This window comes from Scardinius erythrophthalmus (genome assembly GCF_964197995.2).
Source record: "Scardinius erythrophthalmus genome assembly, chromosome: 24".
NCBI classification, from domain to species: Eukaryota; Metazoa; Chordata; class Actinopteri; order Cypriniformes; family Leuciscidae; genus Scardinius; species Scardinius erythrophthalmus.
In genome coordinates this window covers 11,285,613-11,312,994 of record NC_138244.1, presented here as the reverse complement: position 1 = coordinate 11,312,994, position 27,382 = coordinate 11,285,613, and the positions used below count along the sequence as shown (strand labels likewise).

The 27,382-nt window shown below is 37.7% G+C and overlaps 1 protein-coding gene across 1 annotated transcript; it reads left to right on the top strand.

Moving 5' to 3' along the window:
• The first annotated feature begins 588 nt into the window (after positions 1 to 588).
• Positions 589 to 26,263, top strand: smpd3 (sphingomyelin phosphodiesterase 3). The gene is made up of 8 exons (XM_081355431.1): positions 589 to 839; positions 3,024 to 4,735; positions 11,127 to 11,202; positions 16,010 to 16,171; positions 17,235 to 17,324; positions 22,216 to 22,279; positions 22,361 to 22,523; positions 23,519 to 26,263. The coding sequence occupies exons 2-8, from the start codon at positions 3,326 to 3,328 to the stop codon at positions 23,618 to 23,620; spliced, it is 2,067 nt and encodes a 688-aa protein (XP_081211557.1). The 5' UTR covers positions 589 to 839; positions 3,024 to 3,325; the 3' UTR covers positions 23,621 to 26,263.
• Positions 26,264 to 27,382: the final 1,119 nt, after the last annotated feature.

The window sequence follows — 27,382 nt, the reverse complement described above, 5'->3', positions numbered from 1 at the left end:
TTTATGGAATGACAGAAAATATTCATATTATGTTACATCTGACATATTACTGAATTACGTAAATTAGATTGGATCATCTTTGTTTTGGAACTTTCTGTCAGTAATCTTGCATGTTCACAGGGCAGCTCATATATGACAGTCCCAGAGTGGATAATATCACTTACTGCACCTTTAAATGAAGCATCAAAGGGATCTAATGTCTTCTGAGCAATTAAAGAGCAATCTTTGAGCAATAAAATGTTCCTCTGGGCTGGCTCAGATCATCGAACTGGGGACTGATAGTTATATATTAATCTGTCAGTTACAGTGAAGATTTGAGTGTGTATTATTTTGTGGGTTAAGTATGTGTGTCTTCTATGGCAGCACTGTTTAGGGGCAAAATAACAGCAGGACCTTCTCTGGGAATCTGTGAAGAGTTGAGGACATTGTTTTTGCACCAGATTCCATTTGTAAGCTTTGTGGTGCGACCTGAAAGCTGCTCAGCAGTAGTCAAGCTTAACCTAAAGACACAATCGCTTAACCCCCCTCACACATGTGTGTGTGTTTGTGTGGTAATGCGCATGTATACAGCATGCACAGCTGCAAAGTACCACACGTTCATTTGCTACACTCTTCCTTTTCCTGTTCTCAAGCACCGACGGCCGTGTGTCAGACGGCTCAAATTCTTTCCTGTACTCGCTGCGGACTTTCAAAATCAGCCCTTTCTGAAAAATGATGAGCTTTTTCCACACGTCTAGGCCACTATGCAGCCGGCACAACGGAGCAGTGCAGATTAGGCGCAGTGATGGATAAAACCCTCGAAATGATTATTCCACAGATTGTGTGTGTGTGCAGATGAGGTGAGTGTGGATGCAAAGGGATTACTTGTACGTGATGCTCTGTGTTATAACGTCTGTATGTTTATAGAGTATAATACATGTGAGACATTGACTTTTAATCTGTGCCTTAGCTTTAGGAGTATTTTTAGAGAACTTTGTGTGTGAAAGGTGAAACGGTGTTCACAACTCATATTATTTTCATAATGTGGCGTGGAACTTGATTTTATCTATTGTGAATTTATTATATACTAACAATATGACAGACATTTGATGTTAATTCTCGACTCGTAAACAAGTGGACGTCAGAGACTTGTGATTGTGTCTTTCCATATTAATTATTTTGTCTCTCGACATCAGCGGCTGTCATTGTAATTATAAACCCACACCAGTAACATGCATTTCCTGGTCGTGTCAAAGATTGACATACTTTGATCTGGTAAATCTTTGATCATTTAGGTCAGATTAGGAGCATCTGCCACAAAAAGGCCACCACCATCTCAACATAAAAAGGCAGCTAAGTTTTAAAATCTCAATGTCTGCTTTTAAAGCAAAGCTTAATTTATGCATATTTTATTAGTTTATGCCCTCAACTTGTATATTTTAGAATTGTTGAAATAATTAATTATAATTTATTAAAGGGTTAGTTCACCCAAAAACGGGGTTGGAACAACACGAGGGTGAGTAATTATTGACAGAATTTTCATTTTTGGGTGAACTAACCCTTTAAGGTACAGCAGGTGGTTGTCACATCTGGTTAGGTTTTGTGTCTATGGCAACACAATATATGACTTAATGAATCTGCAGCGGTCACGTGGTACAAGTCAGAGCTCTTAGAAAATTTTTACTTTACAAGTTGTAATCTACAAGGATGTGAACACTTTCTACAAGTCGGAATCCCCATGTTTTCCATGTTTCCTTGTCGTGGATTAAAGTATACTATGCTGTTCAATGTTAGACATGACCTGGCATAGTTCATTGTCTAGTCAAGCTCATGGTTTATGTTTTGTTTCATGTCTTTAATTTAGTTTATGGTTTATAGTTCTGGATATCATCACTGTATATCTGCTCCATACCAGCTGTACCAGGACTAAAAGACACTTTTCAGTTTAAAATTATTTCCTTAACATCTGTTTGTGCTCTGCGAAAAGGTCCTGATCCATGATTTCACTCCATGCTATAATGAGAAAAGAGATTTTTTTGAGATTTAATATATTTTGAGATTTATGTATTTAATGAGAATTTTTTTTACATTTATGACATTCACTTTAAGATGAAATGCTTGTTTATGATTTTCAGCTTTGTTGAAGGTGAATAAATACCAAAGTGGAGGGATAGTATAAGGGGTACAAATGCCCTAGTTGAAGGGGTTAAAAAGCATTTTAAACATTTTTCCTTATGTTTTTAGCTCCATTGCACTCTGTGTTTAATTATATTTATATTAATTATATTTAACAACAATTTTAAATCATACTGAATAAAGTGCTTAAAGAAAAAGAACTCCAACAGCTCACTGAGTTCATTGTTTAGGAACAAGGCAAATTTAATTGTGAGAAAGATCATTTTTTTATCACTGTAATTGTCTCTCTGTGAGGTTGCAGTCTAATATTCCTCATCGTCTACTCCATTTGTTTGTACGTGCCTGTTTCTGCCTGTTTATTTCATGAGCAACAGCCACAAAATCACCATCAATCTACAAAGGGACTTAGTTATCATATTTTACAGTGACACCTGTGCAGTGGTAGCTTTTTAAATGGTAATTATCCTAATTTCTTCTTTGTTAAAATCAGTAGGTCATTCGAGATAATAAGCCACATCTGGCAGACCTCTTTTCTAAAAAGAATCCCATGTGGTTGCACAGTTTGAATAATCAACATGTATAAGGTCAATTGTTTTTCATATGAGTTTTTAATTCTATTTTATTTACAAATTTAAATTACATATTTTTTCAATTTGAAACAAATGCAAATGAAGCATATTAGCAGCCAAAAAAAAAACAACAACAAAAAAACTTTCTTACATAGCAGGCTACATTTGGTGACCTGACACTCTGCGTTCTGTGAAAGAGAAATTATTTATTTATTCTTCATCATGATTCCTGAAACGTTTGAATTTTTACTGGGATCCAATTTGTTGATTGCACATTATCCCCCACTTTCACCTGATTGCCTGTGTATTCTGTTCCCCCCTCCCTTTGGTTGTCTGCAGGCTCTGCACTGACGAGGCCTCCCCTTTCCGCGCCTGGAATATTCTGGATCTCAGGAGGGTTTTTTTGTCATCACCATGAACAGATTCTTTAGGAGACTCTAGCATTGCAGACCCCCACCAAGGAGGGAAGAGGCTGGGCACGTGGCCCTGTATATCCCATATTCAATGTCGGACATAGCGAAGGACCCAAGAACCATGTAGTGTACCTCTTCCCACCACAGGGGGGCGGGTTAACTTTGTAGTTCTTTTTTGTACTGTTTTTTTTTTTTTTTTTGGGAGTTGGTCTATAAGGTGAGCCAGAAATGGTCTTGCACACCTCTCCCTACCCCAGTGCCTTCCTCAGCTTTCTGAGCCGTCTGTCGTGGGCCTTTGTTTTCCCTTGCTACTGGCTGTTGGACCGGTTATTGGCCTCCTGTGTAGCAACATCACTGGAGAAACGTAGACGCTCCCAGGATCCCTGCTCTTTTCTGGCACTCGGGGTCCTGATCTCTACACCGCTCTACCTGGTGCTGTTACTGGCATCCTTACCCTTCGCCTTCATTGGCTTCCTCTTGTGGGCCCCACTGCAGACCATCAGGAACCCCTACATCTACTCTCACCAGAAACCAGACAAGCATGGTGCCGAGCAGGGAGCATCGGCTGGAACCGGGGCGGCACTTGCTGAGTGGCGGCCACAGGGTCGCAGCTTTTGCTTTGGCAGTGCCAATGTTTGCCTGCTGCCAGACTCGCTTGCACGCTTCAACAACCTCGCGGACACTCAACGCCGAGCTCGGGAAGTGGGCAAGCGGATCCGTAATGGTGCCAGCAGACCCCAGATCAAAATATATATTGATTCGCCCACCAATACTTCAATTAGTGCGGTATCCTTCTGCAGCTTGGCCACTCAGGGCTTCCGCCGCACCTCTTCTTTGGACCATCGTCCAGAGCCTGTTGTCACCACTGAAACTGAGACTGAGGCCTTAAATGAGTGTCCCGTTCACCCATCAGGAGGTACAAGCTCGGATTGCCCAATCCACAGCACTGAAGCCCAGAATTCCTCAGAGTGTCCTCTCCACTCCAATGCAGAAGACCATGCTCCTGATTGTGCTGTCCACCAGTTTGCAGACCCAGAGTCCTCTGGTGAGTGTCCAGTACATAGCAACATCATCCAGAACTCAGACGACTGTCCTCTCCATCCGGCTGGAGTGCAAATCAGCATCACCTCACCTGATTCTGAGCCAACCGAGGATGAAAAAGGAAACCATCAGACCGGGGACGGGGATACGGGTAGCCTAGAAAGCCGCACAGCCTCTCGGGAATCCCTGGTTCGCTTCCACTCAGCTGATGGAGGCATATCCCCCAACAACACCCTTTCACAACACCGCACCTCAGTCTTCAAAAGACCGATTGGGCGCAAGCGCCGTCATGGCGATGACGGCTTTGACCATGAGATCTCTGCCTTTTTCCCAGCCAACCTGGACTTCCTTTGTCTACAAGAAGTCTTCGACAGGCGGGCTGCAGACAGGCTCAGGAGGCAGCTGCACCGCTATTTTCCCTTTGTGCTGAGCGATGTGGGACGCTATGGCTGGAAAGGCTGTTGCTCACGGTTCAAGTTCTTGAACAGCGGGCTTCTGTTGGCCAGTCGCTACCCTATTTTGGATGCCCATTATGAATGCTTCCCCAATGGGCGCAGCGAGGATGCTCTGGCTGCTAAAGGAGTTCTTTTTGCCAAGGTGAGCTTCTTATACTTCTTTATTATGGCTTTATTTAGACTAAGCATGTCAAATGTTAAGCCATTTGCCTTGATTGAAATCTTTGCATTTTTTTTTAATCCAGGATAATGTATTTATTCTTTTTAACTTCTGTTGATTTATGCTACACCCTACCTTGATGTAAATTGCATGTGGAGCTTTCAACTTGATTAACTGCATCCCAAGACCTGCAATGTAAAGGGATCTCTAAAAGTTATAATTTATATTCAGACAATTCATTCTGATTGTCAATTTTTATACCTGGTTTAAATCATTTGATGCATGTGATGGATATTGAAATGAGACATTAGGGCTTGTTCCAGTTCTTGAACGTTTCATGGCATGTGTCTGGAGTTGGACTTGTGGTTTGAGCGTACACAAACAACCTGAATAATTTACAACTAGCCCTTTGTAGCCCAGAGGGCTTGTTTGAAACACTCATCTGTCATGCTTTTAGAAACGCAGGCTTCCTCTCTTTGTTGAACCATGGTTGGACGTACAGCCCTGTTGCATTATATATGTCTTAATGGGGCTGTGCACTTATGCTGAGTAGATATTACAATTCAAGAAGTAGTTTCATTCTGAAATAATATTGTATGCTCATTTTAGTCTGGATATTGCAAAGACAGGATCATTAGTCTTGCAGCTGCTGTTGCTAGCATTCTACATAAAGTTTATATAAGAATCTGTGAATGTATGCTCTAGCAAATGATGGATTATATAACTAAGTTGGTATTTAATTACAATGATGAAAGTCCAGGCCGATCTTTGTACTGTATAACATAAAAACAGTAAACAGCATACTTAGCATAAGCAACATACAGTAGGTTTAATTTGAACTTTAGCCCTGTAACTATTTTAATTCATAGAAGGTAACAAACATAATGGATATGTTTTAGTGAACTTTGAATAACACATTTTTCTGAATTCTGATGCGTAAAAATCAATAAAAACCCACAGCCAATCAGAACAGCGTGTGGGTGGACCAGAGTAATCTTGACGGCAGTCGCAAGAAAATGGATAAGTAGGCTACATAATCAAATTCACAAATATTACACCATTTAAACATTATTCAAATATATAGGCTACTGAGTTACTAAAACAATCTTTGTCAAATAATACACTTGTTTGTTCACAGTTTGAACGTTCTTGTTTCCATTTGTTTAATTTCAAGATCTGAGGTGAATTATCCATTGTTGCTTTTACAGCTACAAAGCTGGGAGCACTAAATTATATTCAAAGTCACATTACACGCTTAAATAAAGCACATAAACAGTACCTGAGATTATAATTGCCACACTTTGTGTTTGTTGTTCCAGCGTGACGTCGCAGAAAAATAGAAACCGTTTCTAAAATAGAATTGGCGCGTGTCGCCGTCGCGGCTGGTTAGGACAAAAACTCTGATTAACATGGAAAAGATACCTTTTTATCGCATCGCGACGTCGTGTCGCATGTAGTTACAGTAGGACACGGTGTAATGTTGATATTTGCTGACGTTTGCATGTTGTGTTGTTGCATGCTTAGCATGTGTGAACCTGTGTCTGTAGTTGCGCATGATATTAGCTTATATTTTTTTTGTTTGCGTAGCGCTCATTTAGGGTGATCATGAGCACTGGCTTTTAGGGTCGAGATATCATTACTGCCTCAGCACTGTATCCGATTCTGGCCACATTCCAGACCTGATCTCTTTTTCTGTCCAAAAGGGCAAGAGGCCAGCCGCCATTATATGTCAGACAGAGCTGCTAAATACTAACTCTGAATGTGTGTGTGAGAGAGAGCAGCCTGTTAAATATTGAGTACTGTACACAGAAACAGAAGGACAATGCCTTTGACCTGTACATGTACTTACTAAAGAGATTATTACTTGAATTGACGTTTAATCTTTTACGGGGGTGTAAGTTTAACCAAAGGCTTCTAGAAGTTATTGATGCACTTTAGATACTCCTCCAAGGTCTGCGAACTGAAAAACAAAACAAAAAAACAGCAGAACTACTGTCACACTACTGAAAATTGTAGTTCGTATATGTTGCTACTTTTAGGTCATTACTCCCCAACACTGCTTTTCACCCCTGGGCATTATGAGTAATAAAAGTTTAGCTTTTGATAAATAAAGACAGACGAACCTCCGTCAAACAATTTGGAGAGGGGGGAGGGAACAGGGAGGGATGTGTGTGGAGTGGAGATATTAATTAAAAATGCTTCCCGTAGGAATGAGCAGCTCTTTAATTAGGGCCTTTCAGCATGTTCAGCCCTCTTATTATTATTCAAGAGCTCTCCACACTCTTAACGTCATCATGGGTAGAACGCTCATTTATGGTTTGCATGATCGTTAGCAAATTGGTGACGTGTGTGTTTCCATACATTCCATGCCAAAATAGAACTGTTTCCACAAAAAAAAAAAAAAACACAACTGTTTTTAACATTGATAATAATAAGAAATGTTGAGCACAAAATCAGCATATTAGAATGATTGGTTACACTTTATTTTACAGTACGTGTACTTACAGTGTACCAACCCAAGTAAGTACTGGTAATATAAGGTAACTACATGGGTTAAGTTAAGGTTTAGGGGTAGGTTCAGGGCTAGTAGTTATACCCTTGTAATTGTAATTGCTATAAGAAGTACATAGTATGTACATGCCGAAGAGGACTTTAAAATAATGGGATACCGAATGATTTCTTAAGAATCATTTGACACTGCAGACTGGAGTAATGATCCTGAAAATTCAGCTTTGCATCACAGGAATAAATTACATTTTAAAATATAGTAAAATATAGAACAGTTTTTTTAAATTGTAGTAATATATCCCAATATTACTGTTTTTACCGATTTTTTTTTATTAAAGAAATGTAGCCTTGGTGAGCATCTTAATAATAAATCTGTGAAATCTCATCCTGCTTTATTCGAACAGACAAATTTCAGGACTTCCATTGCTCTTTTGAAACAAATATTTCATGCATCAGCATTCAAAATGCAGAACTATCCAGTTCACCCAGAACATTTATGGAAACTGTTGCAAAATAAATCATAACAGAGGTTGTTTAAATATAGCCTACATAAACCATTCTTACACAAGTTGTTGTTTAGTTCAATGGGATAATTATGTATGAATGGATTTATGAGTGATATACTCATGAATTTGTTCTGCTTGTGTTTCATGAATGAGGCCAAGAAAGGATGTAAAATGTTTGAATAATACTTAATTACTGTTTTCAGTGCAAGAAAATTTGACTGCTATTATACATTGTGTTCAGGAGGAAAAATTAAAATGCTGAAGGATTGCAAAATTGTCCCATTAAAACTTGAAGATTGTACAGCAATCAGTGCTGCCTTTCAGCGGTAAAAGACTGTGACCCGCTGCTCCTGCTGTGGTCAGCTCTATTTGCAATGCTTTGTTAGTGTGAAGTACTAGCCGTCTTCAGCTTTAGTCATGTCATTGCTGTGTGTGTTATCAGCTCAGCATTCAAGCTGCCAGCAGGAGTGGATTAGAAGAACGGGAGGAAGTTCATTAGCCAGCCTCTGTGTGTGTGTGTGTGTGTGTGTGTGTGTGTGTGTGTGTGTGTGTGTGTGTGTATGTGTATGTGTATGTGTGTGTGTGTGTGTGTGTGTGTGTGTGTGTGTGTGTGTGTGTGTGTGTGTGTGTGTGTGTGTGTGTGTGTGTGTGCGCGTGCGTGTGTGCTGGACTTAGCCAGCCGACTGTTTCTTCTTTGGGCAAATAAACTTTAACCTTATAAGAGATCCCACAAGTGGCAGACACATTCCAATTAGCACACTGCTCATTAACACTTATTTGCATGTATGCACACTTAATCAAAACACAGAACCTTACATGGACATAAGCTCAGATAAAACATTGTGCAAGGTCACAATATCCTTGCACACACATACTGTAAAACACTAGATTTGTCACAATAGCAACATTTCAGTATCTAACACCAATACCAGTGAAATGTGAATATCAAACACATTCCTTAATTTTACTTATACAATTTATTTTATATGGTATTAATTATTGGATTCAGTGTATTCATGAAAATTATTTAAAAAATGTGTGTGTGTGTGTGGGGGGGGGGGTCAAAATGTTGTCTGATTATTATTAACATAATAAACTATGGCAAGTCTAATCCTAATTTACAGCTATGCTATTTTTGACATAAATTTAAGGTTTATGTATTTGAATTGCATATAAAAATTTCCATCCATTTAGATGACACAGTTAACATAAACAACATGATCATCTTAATGTGATACATATTTGTCAGTCATAATTAAAAGAAATGTTTAAAATTTCTGCACTTAAAAAACAGCATAGTTTTTAAAGTATTGGCATCTTTTAAATTTTATTTAAATATTAATATTTTCAAAATGCATTTATTCTAATTGTTTGGAGCCAACATAAATATGTGCATTGTGAAAACAATTACATTTATTCATTTGAAAATGATATGTGGCTAGCCGTGGAACAAGCAATATTCAGTTAGTTCAAATGTATAAGAAACAAATTGTATTTATTGATGATAAATATATAAACCTGTTTTTTTTTTTTTTACATTTAAAACACATTCGGTTTATTAGTGAATGTGTCTTCAAAAGTCTTACCTTTTTCTTACCTGTTTCATTTATATATGACTGACAAATATGCAACACATAAAGTTTATTACTGTGTAATCCAAACTGTAATTGTAATTTAGTTAAAATTAGGCAAAAAAGTATTTTTTCATCTAATTGTTGGTGCTAACGATACTGTAATTTGTTTTGTTTTGTTTATTCCCTATAGACACAAAACATTTTCAGCCCTTTGGGTTTTCTTGCCTCCTCTAGTCTGTCACTGCAAACACACACTTAGCCAAGCATGGATAAACATTTGAAATATTCATACGCAAGGACACAGAAAGAGAAAGAGAAGCCATGAAGATATGGAAGGCAATGAAGCTGAGTGAGGAAAAAGCAAGCAATGAAGTGAAAGAGTGCTAGCCCTGTTTGATCCAATGCAATGAGCTCATGGTATAGAGACCACATGGTCAGAATCTCATTATTGTAATTAAATCTACAAATCACCTCTAAAGAACAATGACATTTATTATCAACCAGTGCTGAAATGTAGAACTTGGACTCTGTGGAGGGCTTCAGTACTTGGAAAGTCCAGCCGTTCTGTAGCTCTCAGCATTTTGAATTGGAGTCTTTGCTGGGAATAAGCCAATGCAAGTCATTAAATGATTTACACTGAATGGGCTGTCTGGATGAAAAGAGGACAGAGAGATGGCAGAATGGGCAAACAGACTCACACAAACAAACATGCATGCTAATTTCCCTATTTTACTTTTGCTGTCATTTAATGCTCACCTTCAGTTATAAAAAAAAAAAAAAAAGTTACATTTAATCTTTAGCAAATCTCCATGTCCATTTTTCATACTGCGCATTATGACGTGATGCCTAAATTCACTTAAAGCAATTGATTTTTGTATTTACTTATTACAATTTATTTATACAGATGTGCTTAAAAGTTTACACACCCCTTGCAGAATCATAGTCCATAAGACAAAATAATAGCTGAATTTATAAAAATGACCCTGACTGTTATTATGTTGGTTGTTCACGAGTCTCTTGTTTGTCCTGAGCAGTTAATTCCTCTAGGTCCTGCACAATCTTTGGTTCTCCAGCATCTTTTGCATAGTTGAACTCTTTCCAGCAGTATGATTTTGTAATCCATCTTTTCACACTGAGGACAAATGAAGGACTCATACACAACTTTTACAAAAGCTGAAAACATTCACTGATGCTCAAGAAGGAAATACGATGCATTAAGAGCTGGGGGTGTAAACCGTTTGAATTGGATGATCAGGGTAAATTGTACTTTTTGTCTTCTTCGAAACATGTAAGTATTTTCTGTAGCTTCTAAATCTTACAGATTCTGCAAGAGTAAGTAAACTTTTGAGCACATACATACATAGTACATAGGAACAGAGCTTAGATGTGTGTGCAAAAAAACACAATCCAAAATGGTAAGTGCTGTCATTGCAGAATTGTAGGTGTTACATTTGCTCTCAACATTCAGTATTTCAATATTCAATTTTTAGTCTGTCCGCTTACTAATGTGCTGATATTATGCATGAACCAGAAAAGAAAAACAAGGTGAAATTGTGGAATTTGGTGCATCTGGATAAAATGATGATGCTCTGACTTTTACCTTTTAACATGGACCCCAGACATCTTGAGAGAGTTATGACAGAAGAAGCTGATCGAGAGAGAGTGTAACACCGCTCAGGGGTGTTTGACAGCACTTCATAACTGATTTTGCATTTCAATAACACGTTTGATGTGGCAAAGTTCTCACTCTTCAATCTCTTTTGTCCTCCTGCTCTATTCTCTCAGGTGCAGGTTGGAAGCTCTGCTCAGGAACAACGGGTTGTTGGATATATCACTTGTACTCATCTGCATGCTATTGAAGGTAGGTGTCTACACACACATAGAGTACACAGAGGGATTCGAGTCGCATCATAGTGACTTAAAGGTGCAGTAGTGTTGTCAAAAGTACCGGTACTTCGGTACCAAGTCGGTACTGAAATTTTTTAAATGTGACGATACCAGCATTTCTGTAGTACCGGTAGTACAGAGTACCGGGTATATTCGGAACCCAGTAATAGGCAGCTGCTTTCAGTCGCTCCGTGTTTATCTAAGCGCGCGGCTCCAGACTAACTTTTTTACTAGGAGCACTGTAGCCGATATATACCACAATATATATATAGTGTCTGTGTATATTAAACCGCAAAAAGACTATTTAAATATTAACCCTGCATGTTCTGCTTGTCTCTGTGTGAATGAATTTACCTCACACACACACACACAGTGAAGCACGAGTGACGCTCGCGCTGTTTGCAGTCTCTGCTGCCTCACGATATGATGACATGATGAAATTCATCTCTAGAGCCACTCTGAGAGTCACTTCATGCTCATTTTACCGTTTAATTTGAGAAAAACTATCATCATATCATACACACACAGAAACTCAAAGGTCTTCACGGCAACCCGTCAAAATAAAAGTTCTGTTCAACTTGAAGAAATTGACAGAAATAATTATATTAGGCTACTGTACAGTAGATTTAGCCACGTCTCCATGTATTAAAGATACTACTACTACTAATAATTATAATAATGTGTGCATTTGAAGGTTGCTATGTTTCACTTGGTATTTTTATAAGTACTATTTACGTTTAAACAGCATGTAGCCTTCAGTGCTTATATGTATAATTTACTTATGATTACCGTCATAAATAGTAAGTCATTGAATTGAATTTAATATTTTTTTCAATTAATTAGCCTAAATAAAATAGAAAAATACTGTAGTTCCAACAGATTTTGCTGTGGTACCGAAATTGGTACCGAGAACCGTAAAATTTTAATGGTATCGCTACCGACTACTAGAATTTTGGTACCGTGACATCCCTAAGGTGCAGTAAGCAATTTCTGAGAAAAACTGTCGACCCAAACAAGCACAACCCTCCCTTCATTGCTCCGCCCCCAAAATGTGCGAAGAGTTGTGTTTCTTTATCATAGCTGATGCGAAGATGACGAACAACAAGGAAGAACAAGAAATGAACAATGTACACAATAGGACTGAAGATACAAGCAAGAGTTGGTTGATATTATAAGTATTATATTACAAAAATTATATCTATAGTATTGAATTGTTAAATCTGTAATTATTATTATTAGCCTACTATTAATGTTGTTTTATTCATTTCATTTAAATAAATGATTTCACCTCAAATCAAGTTCTTAAATTAAGCTAATTATCATTTTAAAAAGTTGTTAATTAGTGTCGTTATGAAGCTAATTTTTGTAGCCAGGACTACAAGGTTCCAACAAAGTCCTTTTTCAGGTTTTAGACACACTCTAAACCCCAGTGGAGTTGTGGTACTCCGACTAGAGCGCTGATGCTGAGTGATCCTGACAGGTTTGTCCCGATCCTACTGCTCGTTTGCCACACATCTAAGTAGACTTCCACACAGAGCAGGGAAACGGTTGTGTGTATGTGTGCGGTTTTGTGCGAACCGTAAAAAAGAACGAGTCTTCTCTGCTTTATCTCAGTAGCTCGTGTCATGCACACACACCCGAATCGGCACTTCACATGCAGGGCCTATGACATCACTGCATGTTGACCCCTGTTCTCCGCTCCGATTAATCAACGTGTCCCGCTCGCCCACAGGGTCCCGGTTCCCATGACAACGGGCTCTCGCCGTTCCTGGCGTCAGCCCTATTTAAAGCTCACGGTCTCTAGCGCTCCTTTTTTTACGAAGACATTCTCTTGCTATTCCGGGATCCACCCACGCCTCCGTGTGTCTGCCACCCTTTCTATTTATAGAACAGGGGCTATTTCAAGAGGAAAAATGAAACATGAGGGAATGAGGCAAGAAACGGGGAAGAAAGCAAGAGAAACCTGATTATACTGGAGATGATGCTGGACAGGGACTTCAGTTATTAGAGGAGGCAGAGCATCTCTGGTTATTCTCAATCGCTTGTTTTCCTCTGTCAAACTGTGTGTGTGTGTGTGTTATAGACTTTGACAGTGCAGAGGCGGATTTAAGTTATTCTCTTGATGTACACACAAGGTTACTTGCCTTGAAAATACTGAAATGTGGTTTCTTTTGCAGTTTTGAGATTTCAAGCAGCCTAGAAGGAAATGTTATGGCTCAGTGGCTGCTCTTATGTATAATGGATTTCTAAATGGTTTAATTTAAGTATCACCTATGTCTCAAATATCTTACATTTTCAGACAGAACTAAAAAATTGTGTAAAAAGAACAAGCTCCAATCCTGAAAATTCAACTTTCAACTAAAACAGAAAAAAGTTATTTTAAATTGCACTAATAAGTCATAATATTAAAAATATGACAGCATTTTTCATCTTAAATGCAGCTTTGGTGTGATTTCTTTCACAAACATAAAAATTGGTAGTGCTTTAGATAACAGCCCACAAAGTACTGCGTAAGTAAAACAAATTTATGGTGTAGACCAGGGATGGGCAACTTCGGTCCTGGAGGGCCAATGTCCCACAGAATTTAGCTCCAACCCTAATCAAACACACCTGAACAAGCTAATCAAGGTCCTCAGGATTACTAGAAAGTTACAGACAGGTGGACCTAAACTCTGTAGGACAGTGGCCCTCAAGGACCGAAGTTGCCCATAGTGGTGTAGACTATTAGCATGGCTCCGCCCTCCTACGTACTTCCGCTCAATTTCATTTTCCTTCAGTACTACGTCTGGGACTGCTGTATATTCTTAGGTTTCCAGAAACAAATTTTTTTGTAGGACCAATCAGCGAATAGAGGGAGTGGCTGAGAACGATGACGTTGATGTGATCACACACATGATTAGCGTCGGCCAATAGTGAGCCTACGTGTGACGTACAACACACAGACGCGCTGCTTTATCAAGACTCGAGGAACAGAGAGAAGGAAATGAATAGTGGAATAAAGTCGTTTTTTTTGTTTGTTTTTGCGCACAAAAAGTATTGTCGTCGCTTTATAAACTTTATAAAAGACAGACATCTTATTCTAAACATAATCCTCTGATCATTCGGACGACCACACGTTAGCGATTGGCTATGGCAGATCCTGAGAGACTCTGGGCAGATCCAATAGTTTTGAACTTTAACAGAGAACCCGCCTACAAGGAAGTAAACGTTTCTCAATGGAGCGAGGCCAGACTCTCTGTACAAATGAAATGTACGAGAGTCTGGTAGAACCAGGCTAGTAGACTATCGCTTGAAATTGAAGTTCGTGAGGGAAAAGCAAGGGAGTCGGGAGGAGTGCCCTCTGGTGGAGATCATGGGCACTCCAGCTGGTGGAAGGAACAGAGAACAAGCACCATTTTAATTAACAGACTGCAGATGTCACACTTGCCTTGTAACTACATGGAACAATAGGGTAAACAAGCACCACTTACCCTGTAACAACATGGAACGAGAGTATATTTCCCCAGTATTTAAAAAAAAAGAGTTGCAATAGTTTTTGTTTTGCTTGCCTTGAAATACTGTTGCCAACTGTCCCGTATTAGCCGGGACGTCCATTATATTGGACCTAATTGATTTGATCCTAATTGATTTGAATTGATCCCATACGTGACCTCCCTTGTCCGTATGTAGCAGTATTGACTGCTACACTTATCTAAAGACTGACTGATACAACAGCAACAGCAGCAGTGCTGATCACGACACTTGAGAATGATCACTGACACCTAAACCTGTCATCATCCAATCACATCCCCACGCTAACGGCAAATCCCTTTCACTTGCTGCGTCTCATTTCGAAGGCTGCATACGTCATCGACAAAAAAAAAGCCTAGGCTGTATGTATTGGTACACTATTATTACAAAAAGTATGCAGTGTATGTTCTTGCTAAATTGCTCCCAGACGTAACATTGTTGCCTATCATAACAGTAGAATAAGTACCCCTTAGTTCTAAAATACTTATTAGTATTTTAGTAGTATTAATAATGTGTTGAATTTCCTGGTTGTGACCCCTTTATTCCCCAAACATTATATATTGTTCCCTTGAACTTACATGTATGTATATTATATGTACACTATAATTACCAAATGTTGCATTGTAAATTCGTGTTTGGGCTGTAATCTAAAGCATTACCAAAAAATTGTACTGACTGCAAACTTTTGAACATTGCAAGTAAACAAAATAATACACTATATAAAAACAGATGACCGCAGAATGCTTTGATTGGCCAATCAAGTAATCAAGTAAACATTTGGTAACACTAGAGGTGCAGAAATTACACACTACACCTTTAAGAGATTTCTTTAAAGGTTATTTTTCTGCACCAAAGCACACACACTTCAGCTACTATTTGAGGTTTGCAATTAAATTGCTGTTCTTTCTCTCTTCTACACTTGCCACTGCCAGCTCCACCAAAGCAGAGGGGAGATGTTGCAGACATCTCTTTTTCTATGCTTCACTGCTCTCTCGCACTCTTCTTGGCTCTGTTTTCCCACCCTGGCCTCATTAAATCGCTACATCTGCCATAACTGCCCCAGAACGAGTCGTGAAAATCTGATAAACTGAAGGCACCTCAGTGCGACGCTATTTCATTGTATTACACCCAAATCAAATGAGTTGTTTTGCACAATGCCATTCCGTGCACTTTTTATTGAATAAAACCCTCTGTAAAATGAAATTTGTGAACTAAATTAGATTTTAGTTGTTGGTAGGTATTGTTTGTGTAAATCTGTCTTCCTCTCTCAGGTGATGCATCTGTGCGCTGCGAGCAGTTGGACATGCTGCTGGAGTGGGGCGGTGAGTTTAGGAGGAACACCTTGGCTCCCACGGACGAGGAGAAGGTTCTGGAAGATCAGGTGGCCTTTGACGTCATCCTCGGAGACCTCAACTTTGACAACTGCTCTTCGGGTACCAGCATTTTCTTCGTTAAAAACATCTGGGGTTTTAATACCAAAGCAATAAGCAGGCCACGTGGAATCTGCAGATTTAGGATATAAAGAAATGCCCTTCAGGTGTTTATTTATTTATTTATTTTGGGCAAAATTTATTATACCTTTGGCTACTAGTAATAAATGTATATAACAGCTGGGTTATAATAATATAATACATATATGGTAATATATAATATATATAATAATATGGTATATAATAGCATGGCTATAACAATCCCAGTTTGACTCAATTGATCCATTTTATTTTGTAAAACTCATTATGAGAAAATACAATAATATTCAAAAAAGTTACATTATAATTTGTATTAATAATTATTAATAATGATGATGATAATAATAATTATTAATGTATATATATAGTAGAATTAATAATAGTTCATATTGATAATAATACTTCCTATTGTTATTATTTAAAGAAACAACAAAATGCAAAAGAAACTTAGCAGAAGAATTGTTTAATATTATTATTATTGCAACATTTTTCCAAGTGTTTTACCATTTTTTTATTACTTTTAATAATAATAATAATAATAATTAGTAATAATAATTAGAATTGCTTTTGTTTTTATTATTGTTGTTATTATATAAAAAAAATACAAATTTGCAAAATGGGAAAGAAACTTGGCAAAATTATTATTGCAAAAAACAGTTCTCCCAAGGTTTCCACAATAATTTTTTTTATAACTTTAAAAAAAAAAATAATACAATAAAAAAATTATCTTTCACATTTATTGTGTTTTTACACAATATTTTAGAGCCAGAACTATGCACTAAATAATAATTATAATTATAATAATAAAATAAAAATAATATATAATATTTATAATAATAATATAACTGTTTAATTTTTCTAATGTATCTTGTAAAATTGCTTTGAATATTAAATATATTTTTTTACTTAAAATAATGGAAGGAGGTGACCAACATTGAACTATCTTGTTGTGTATGACCAGAAGGAGGCAATGTAACCCTTTCTAAAACTCTTTCTGTCTCACAATTGATTTTTTTCTGTCATTCAGAGGATAAACTGGAACAACAGCATTCCCTCTTCAATCATTATAAAGACCCCTGTCGTCTTGGTCCTGGAGAGGACAAACCGTGGGCCTTAGGTGAGTTCAGTAAAAAGGCTTAAACATTTTTACAGGCAATGCCATAAAAGCTTGGAAGTTGTGGGTTAGCGGGTAGAGATCTGCACTTGTGGTTGACCAATATGGGTTTTTCAAGAACTGTATGCAAAATGTCACATCTAGACAGTAGAGTGCTGATATAATAGATATATAATCCAGATATATATCTATGTATCATATATACAGTGCATTGCTGAAGATTAGTTGATACAAAAACATTCATGTACATGTTATGTCAACATCAAGATTTTAATGTTTAAGTGTATATAAGGGTATAAATAAATACAATTATATATTTTGATATATTATATATTATTAAATAGTTAATTTGTTTGTCTATATTTTTTACAAATATTTAATATTTTTATTAAATATTTAATAGATAACCTTTTCCAAAATTATCTAAAATAGTATGGTAACCATCTTTTTTCCCCCACAAATGTCTCAATCTGTGTGAGATTTTAGAGTTGCCTACGTGTCAGAGCTAAATTAGATGTCACACGCCTGTGCTCACCGCGCCGTACGCAGATGGTGCACTAGATGAGCTGGCAGGAGACCACAGTAGAGAAGTTCTTGCCCAGACCCACTTCTGAAATAGATCTAACGGAGTGCAGGCCTTTAATGACACTTCTGATTTTAGTGGGCGCCATTAGTGGGCGTGATCCACTTTTCTTTATAGCACACCCTGTTTTTTCTCTCCTCTGAGGTTCAAGGCCTGGTGAGAGTACGAAGATTGACACTCTATCTGTAAAAATGTAATGGAAAGACGACAATTTTGTTACTAACCTCAAGAACAGGGGTTCTCAACCTTAATTTGTCCACAACCCATTTATTTTGGTTCCAGAATTCTCACATCCCACACAATTCGGTATATATAATATAGAAAATATTAGACCAAAATGTGTGTGGTGTATATATATATATACAGTCGTGCTCAGAATTAATCATACCCCTGGTAAATATGATCAAAAATGACTGTAAAGAATAAATCTGCATTGTTTATCCTTTTGATCTTTCATTCAAAAAATTGGCAAAATCCTAACCTTTCATTTAAGTAAAAAAAAATTGAAAGTGGGGGGGAAATCGCATTATGAAATAAATGTTTTTCTCCAAAACACGTTGGCCACAATTATTGATACCCTTTTATTAAATACCTTTTTGCAATCTCCTTTTGCCAAGATAACTGCTCTGAGTATTCTTCTATAATGCCTGATGAGTTTGGAGAACACCTGACAAGAGATCAGAGACCATTCCTCCATACAGAATCTCTCCAGATCCTTCAGATTCCCAGATCCATGTTGGTGCTTCTTCTCTTCAGTTCACTCCAGTCATCAGGTCAGGGACTGGGACGGTCATGGCAGAAGCTTCATTTTGTGCTCCCTAACACATTTTTGTGTTGATTTTGATGTTTGTTTTGGATCGTTGTCCTGATGGAAGATCCAACCACGGCCCATTATAAGATTTCTAGCAGAAGCCGTCAGGTTTTGATTTTTTATCTGTTGATATTTGATAGAATCCACGATGCCATGTATCTGAATAAGAAGTCCAGGACCTCCAGCAGAAAAATAGGCCCACAACATTAAACATCCAATGCTATATTAAATTGTACACATGGGGTACTTTTTATCCTTGTGTGCACCAAACCCATCTAGCGTGTTTGCTGCCAAAAAGCTCTTTCTTTAGTTTCATCTGACCACAGGACACTGTGCCGTTTGAAGTTCCAGTCGTGTCTGACAACTGAATATGCTGTTTAATTTTTTTAAATAGGCTTTCTGACCCCAAGACTCAACTAATCTCTGCAATTCTCCATCTGTGATTATTGAAGAGTCTTTGGCCACTCAAACTTTCCTCCTCACCGTGCATTAAGACAATATAGACACACGTCCTCTTCCTGGCAGATTCGTAACATCTTTACTTGATTATAACTTCTTAATTATTGCCCTGATGGTCAAAATGGGGATTTTCAATTCTTTAGCTATTTTCTTACAGCCACTTTCTATTTTGTCAAGCTCAACAATCTTTTGCTGCACATCAGAACTATATTCTTTGGTTTACTCATTATTACTCATTGTGATGGATGATTAAGGGAATTTGGCCTTTGTGTTTCCTCATATATAAACTCCTGTGAAACAAGAAGTCATAGCTGGACAAGTTTATGTTCCTAGTCACCCTGGTGTGCTAAAAAAAAAGGTAAATATTAATGGGAATATACTTCAGAGATATTTTATTTATCAAAAATTCTAGGGGTATCAATAATTGTGGCCAACGTGTTTTGGAGAAAAATAATATTTCATAATGTGATTTCCCCCCCACTTTCAATTCTTTTACTTTAATGAAAGGTTAGATTTTTGCCAATTTTTTTAATGAAAGATCAAAAGGATAAACGACGCAGATTTATTTTTTACAGCCATTTTTGATCATATTTACCAGGGGTATGATTAATTCTGAGCACGACTGTATATATATATATATATACAGGGTGGGCCATTTATATGGATACACCGTAATAACATGGGAATGGTTGGTGATATTAAAGTCCTGTTTGTGGCACATTAGTATATGTGAGGGGGCAAACTCCTCAAGATGGGTGGTGACCATGGTGGCCATTTAGAAGTCGGCCATCTTGGATACAACTTTTGTTTTTTCAGTAGGAAGAGGGCCATGTGACACATAAAACTTATTGGTAATGTCACAAGAAAAACAATGGCGTGCTTGGTTTCAACGTAATTTTATTCGTTCATGAGTTATTTACAAGTTTCTGACCACTTAAATATGTAAATACATAAAATGTGTTCAATGTGCTGCCCATTGTGTTGGATCGTCAATGCAACCCTGTTCTCCCACTCTTCACACACTGATAGCAACACCGCAGGAGAAATGCCAGCACAGGCATCCAGTATCCGTAGTTTCAGGTGCTGCACATCTCGGATCTTCACACCATAGACAATTGCCTTCAGATGACCCCAAAGATAAAAGTCTAAGGGGGTCAGATCGGGAGACCTTGGGGGCCATTCAGTGTGTGAAGAGTGGGAGAACAGGGTTGCATTGACAATCCAACACAATGGGCAGCACATTGAACACATTTTATAAGTGGTCAGAAACTTGTAAATAACTCATGAACGAATAAAGTTACGTTGAAACCAAGCACACCATTGTTTTTCTTGTGACATTACCAATAAGTTTGATGTGTCACATGGCCCTCTTCCTATTGAAAAAACAAAAGTTGTATCCAAGATGGCCGACTTCTAAATGGCCACCATGGTCACCACCCATCTTGAGGAGTTTGCCCCCTCACATATACTAATGTGCCACAAACAGGACTTTAATATCACCAACCATTCCCATATTATTACGGTGTATCCATATAAATGGCCCACCCTGTATATATATATACAGTATATATATGCACATATTGGGTGTAACAATATCTCGTGTCACAATATATCGCAATACAAAAACGCACCAATATGTATTGTGGACAGTGACAATCTATATTGTGTATAGTTCTCCCAAAATTTAAATTACTAGTGCAAAGTACCCGTGCAAAATCTGTTTTTGTGTGTGTTTTTAGTAATTGTTGGTTTGGTGTGTTTGAGTGCTCATTGTTACAATTACACAGCAAAAGTTCAGTGACATTTTTATTAGTGCATGGTAGAAAGCAAATACTGATACTGACATAATGACATAATAAATATGGAAAGTTGAACTACACGATTGAGGGAGCAGGCTACACAGTGAACTCAGAGAAAACGCTACGTTTGAACAAACAGTTTGTGAATAGGCTGCTACAAATGATGGCCGTGAATAAAATATAATATTCAGAAGTAAACACTTTAGCTGACTTAATGTTTAGCTGACAGAGTGTTTATGTCAGAATGTTTATTTTTGTTTAAAAATAAACATTCTAAGTGCTTCTTTTACCAATATATTTAATGATATATTTTGCATTTCTAATCCAAACAACGTCAAACTAGACACCTGTCAAGTTTGAAATCCATCGGACTAACGGTTCGAGAGATATGCTAATAACAGACAGACAGACAGACGTTTCTGTAATTTATAGATAGATTGTGTGAGAAAAAATTCAAGTTTACAGAGTTTTGTCAGTACTACATTAAACTACTATATACAGTATAATGTTGAGTAACGCAATGGGGGAATATTTGTGGGTCCTGATAATGACAAATGTCTTATGTTACCAGTAAAAAGTGGTCACATTATTTTAAATATATCTAGTTAGTGACTGATTTTCAGCTTCAGAATCATGAATATTTTTGTTCTGGTGTCACCATTGTCCTGGGACTTCCCTAATGCAAAGCCTGTTTATTTCCACCCACAGTGTAATACCAAATTTAGCATTTTAATCAACAGTACATTTTTTGTTAACCTTTTACCATGTCTTTGAGTATCGCAATAATATTGTATCGTGTGTTCAGTATTGTGATAATTATCGAATTGTGACATGAGGCATATATATTGCTAAAGTAAAAAACAGTGGTCACAAAGAGCACCTTCATGGAAAGTACTGGAACTATCAATCTGGCTATGCTAGAATTAGTGAAGTATTAAGAGAGAGTAAAAAAACAGAAGAGAGAAAACGGTTGGGTGGAGATGGCCAATTAGAGTCATGTATATATGCATATCAACACCACAGTCGTGACTCATACAGATTTCCCTGGAGCTCATTTTAATGCTGGTGTTTCTCTGGTCCTACTCTTAAGAGACCTTGAGTGCACATAGATGTCAAGTATCTGTGATCTAAGGGTCTTTTCAGTAGTCATACTCACAGGATATATATATATATAAAAAATCTATATCTTAAGGTCATATATAACCTGTATTTGTTGCGTGTTTACATATGCTTGTTGTACAGGTACATTGCTGGACACGGCTGGGCTATATGATGAGGAAGTCAGCTCACCAGAGAGCCTACAAAAGTAAGCTGAACACAAATATGTGTGTTTATATAGATTATGCATTCACGGTAAACACTCAGTCATTTAGCTTTTCTCTGACAGAGTGATGGAGAATGAAGAGGGGAGAAAAGAGTACTTGGTGTTCCCCGCAAGCAAGAACCATTGTCCCAGCCAGAAGGGGCGCAAAATCCCCCTGAAGGGTAATGGCAGGAGAATCGATTACATCCTTTATAAAGAGGAAGGCTTGCAACCGGACTGGAAAGTGGTGAGTTATGATTAATTAACCTACTTCCCTTTTCGTTTGCATTATGCAAATAATGTCGCAGTGAATGCAAAAAACATGGGACTGCACATGGGAAGTCAATAAACAAAATGGCAATACCAAATTGTTGAGTAGCATGTCCATGGTGGTGTACTGTACATGTATACATTTGCTAAAATGTGTACTAAACAACAGAACTCACTGCATTGGGTATCATATCCCACAATGCAATACACTAGAGGTGTAACAGTTCTCTGTACAAAATTTAATCACACACTTGCACCGCGGTTCATCTCAAATCTGCATCGTCACAAAAGCACAGGTTGAAGATCCAAAAGCAACTTTTATTCAGTTGTAATCCATGAACAGGCACAGGGTCAAAAACACGGACTAACAATCCAAACATAAAACAAGGTCCAAGAAACACAGGCAAACCAGGTAATCCAAAGAACCAGAAGATCAAAGGCAAAAGATCAAATCCATGAAACCAGAAACCAGGATAGAACACGCAGAATTGCAGTTGTTGCAATTGCAAAAGCTATTTTTTAGGCAGTGTTAGGAACACTGGAAATGGAAGGTCTAGTTAAGAGCTTTGCATTGTGTGATATTATATTTTACATTTACATTATTATTAAGTGTGCTTTGTATAGCTACTACACATTTTGGCAAATCTACTCAAACAGATATTATTATGCATGCAGAATTTTGCCTACTGTGCACAGTATATTTAGAAATAGTAAGAGTAGTATTTTACCTCACCTCATTGGTGCATAACTACTCTACAGTATTCATGTCAGCAGTCAACTAATATGTTTTATTACACTTAACTCTGAGGTGCCATCCCATGGAACAGTGTTGGAATAGCATCCAAAAAGATAAATAGTATCTGACACATCTGTTCCAATTCAAATATTCACAGGTATAAATTGCTATATGGTATATATATTTTTGCTGTTATTTTAATAGTTGTTAATGACTTGATCTATTACCCTTTACAGGATATAGAGGAGTTGAGCTTCATCACTCAACTTGCTGGATTGACTGACCACCTCTCAGTGGCTGCAAGATTGGTTGTGTCAACTGGAGAAGAGGAGACTTAGGACCCGGCCATAATTCAAAAAAAGAAAATCAATGCCAAGGAGAGAGAGGGGAGAGGCAAAGAGAGCGAGAGAAGTGAGTGAAAGGAAAAAACAGCAGGAGGAGGCATTCGTCAAGCTTCCTGACAGATGAGGGCAGGGTGATTGAGAGGGTTGATAAGTCGTAAAAAACACGATGGATGACATAGATGGAGAGCATAGACGAGAGAAGGGGGTGAAAGAAAGGCGAAAACCACCAATCAGCTGAAAGCAGCGTGCAGGTGTGTGATTGTCTGGACCGTGGTTTTCCATCCACCCCTGGACTCTCCATGTTTACATCTGAACTGAAGAACAAAATTAAAGATGAACTTCTGAAGCTTCTCTGGGGCCCTTGATCAGGAGGCCATTTTTTGGTGCCATGACCCGGATATTTGAATGAAGGCTGTTGCATGGTACATTGACTGTTCCGGGCGTCCTTTCACACAATATGGACAAGGACATGTACGTCTGTGCGTTTAAAGTTATTCCACCGCAAGATCTGTCCTTCAGCGTTCTTCAAAAGACCTCAGCAAGTGTCTTTCTTTTCTAATGTCTTTCTAAGGTTTCTATGGCCTCATGCCATCTTTTTAGGGAGTTTATATACTGATATACAATACTGATGAAGGTTGCAATGTATGGCCTCATCTAACACTAAGTAAAATGATTAAGAACATGTTTCGTTGACCGCTGGGATACAGTGACCAAGCCCTGAAGTGATGCAGTGGTGCCATGACTGCAAACAATGGGAAAACTGAGCAATTGTTGGGGATTTAACCCAGAACTCTCGGTAGATGCATGTTTCTCAGTGCACTGCCATGTTTGTCGTGGCCTGCATGTTCGACGTGAACCCCAGACGCAATTAACACAGGCTATTTTTCACAAAAACACACAAGCCCCTCCCCTAACATTTTTCCTTCTTGCAGTATTGCTGTGGCTCCATCACAGGAGAATGGTGCTGTAAAAGGCATCACAGTGTTCACTGTTTACATATTTGAGCCAAGATTGTCGTCCCCTGCAAATGTTTACACACTTATCAGGCAACGGTACCCCAAGAACTACCCCAGGTAGACCCACCGAAGCTCGCTCTTCATGTGTTAACACAATTACTTTTCTACTCTCGACAATTATCTTGTTATAAGTTGTTATTATTGCTATTATTGTTATTATTATCATTATTCTTATGATTACTATGGTTCGTAGATTTGACATTGTTCATTTGCAAATGACTACATTCCCCATGATGCATGTATCTGCTTTTGCTGTGTTAGAGGTTTACAGCAACCTAGTGTAGAGCTCCACCCTGTTTTGACTGACAGACTAATTGGCCAATCAAATGCTGCGTTCCGTTCAATTCTGAAAGTGCAAGAGAACACCGCCGCGTTAAACAAAACATTAGATGAATGTCCAACTAAAACGTTTCAGGAAAAAATGTTCCATGAACAGTATTTTGAGAACATTATGAAATACCAGATAACTTTGAAAGAACGTTTTTTTAACATTACTGGAAGAACGCTTGCCAGAATGTTAGGAGAATGTTCCCTGTTAGCTAGGATATAGCACGACCATGCAAGTCCAAGTCGCAATTCGCGTTTCCCAAAAAGCATCACTAGCCAACTTTGGTCGCAAGTTGAAATTGATCTCTGTTGAGAACAACGGAACTTGCGATCATAGTTACTTTAGGGAAACTAAGTCGAATTCCTCAATGAATAACACTTTTAAAGTCGATTCTTTTTGGTGTATCAAAAAACATACAGTGCGATCATGGATCCAATTCCCGAATGAATGACCCTGTTGAGAAAGTGCATCCACGGAAGTCCGGTTCTCTTTTGAGTCTATTCTTTTTAGTGAATCAAACTCATACAGCTTGCAACTAACTGTGAGGTTTAAATCAGCATTACTGACGGTTGTTTATATGAGAACGTGTAGTTAAAGATACATGTTTATGAGTTTTTTACAGTAGTTTTTATAGTGAATGAAAGATTTTATCACATTTTTTGTTTCTTTAGAATTTTTATTTTTTAGGCCATCAAAAAAGTGGTTTTGGAAGCCAGCGATAGGAACATCCCACATCAAACTTTGAATGGAACGCAGCATTAATCTAGTCCCAATGCACCCACCCGCCACTAATTTTAATCTTGCGTATCATTCTTTAATCAGGACAGTGTGCCATAATAATTAACCCTTTCCAGATCCACCAGTACTAATGCTTATATGGGAGCGCAGGGTGCAATATAGGTTTACTCATGATAGTGGAACCCCTGATCATTAATCTGAGGTTAAAGTCTTCCTATATCGTATCTAAACTGACATAATTTTCCAAGGTCAGTGTTCAAGGGTCAGACAGGGAGAGCTGTAGAGATGCATGCAGTGAAATAATGAAGCTTCACAATTTCTCACTCTCATCGCTGTCCATTAAGATCTTAATGTTCTCTATATATTGTTTTTGAGACTATATACTTTTTTGTTGTTGTATTTTTTTTTTTTTTTTTGAGGAATGCGGCTTACTACAAGCTTTAGGCTGGTCAGGCTCTCAAAGGGGAAAATGGAAAGGGAAAAGCTTTCTCAGTGTCAGCTCTTTATAATGCATTTCGGTTCTGCTTTTTATTAAAAAATCCCTCTTTGATTCACAGTGTGTGTGTGTGTTTGTTTGATTATTCATTATAAATGTGATTTGAGGAGTTTTGTGTCACGCAAATTTCCATGAATTTCCATGAATGCATCTCTCTGTCATTGGAGTTGTAGTGTTTTTGAAAGTCTCTTCTGTTCACCAGAGCTGCATTAAATTGATTTAAAAAAAAAATACAGTAAGAACAGCAATATTGTGAAATATTACAATATAAAATAAATGTTTTCTATATTAATATATTTTAAAAAGTATTAAATTCTTGTAATCAAAGCTGAATTTTCAGCATCATTACTCCAGTCTTCCGTGTCACATGATCCTTCAGAAATCATTCTAAAATGCTAATTTGCTGCCCAAGAAGCATATTATTATCAATGTTGAAAAAAGTTGCTTAATATTTTTGAGGAATCCGTAATTTTTTTGTGTGTGTGCGTGTATTTTTTGATTAAACCCAAGTGCCTGTGAAAGGACATCAAGAATAGAGACAAACATTCCCTTTGAGAAAGTTTGGATTTTAATGCTTAAAAGTACATGAAACTAAAAAATGGTTTTCCATGAAAGATTTGTGATCCCACACAATAGTGTACTATACAAAACTTTCAGTCTTCACTTTCTGTATATCTAAAAAAAATTCCACAGGAAGCATGTTGAGTGCAGCATCAGGAAGAACCCAAGAACCTAACACTTAAGGAGAACCCATTGTAATAAATTCTTCAAAAGCAGATGGTAAACAGTTGGCTTTAGAATGGTTGAATGTGCACTTATGCAGGTTGTCATACAATTAAAACAATGGCCATTTATGAAATACACACATTTGGATCCAAATGTAGGCATAATGAACTTAATGTCATTATGCCAATGAGCATAATGTTAATTTACCTCACACACCTCAACCAACAGCTATTATTCCTTACTTTAAAAAAAAACAAAACAATGACAAACCTAATATATTTTAATTAGTTATGTTCACTATGTTCAGTCATTTTATTTTGTATCCAGGTCAGGCTTTCATGATTAAACGTAGTGGCATTTAGTCCTTGGGCAGAAGTGCTTGGTGTTTGGTCGGAGCTAGATCTCATTTAAAAAACTTCATTTGTAGGTCAGTATGGTAGACCGAAAGAGGA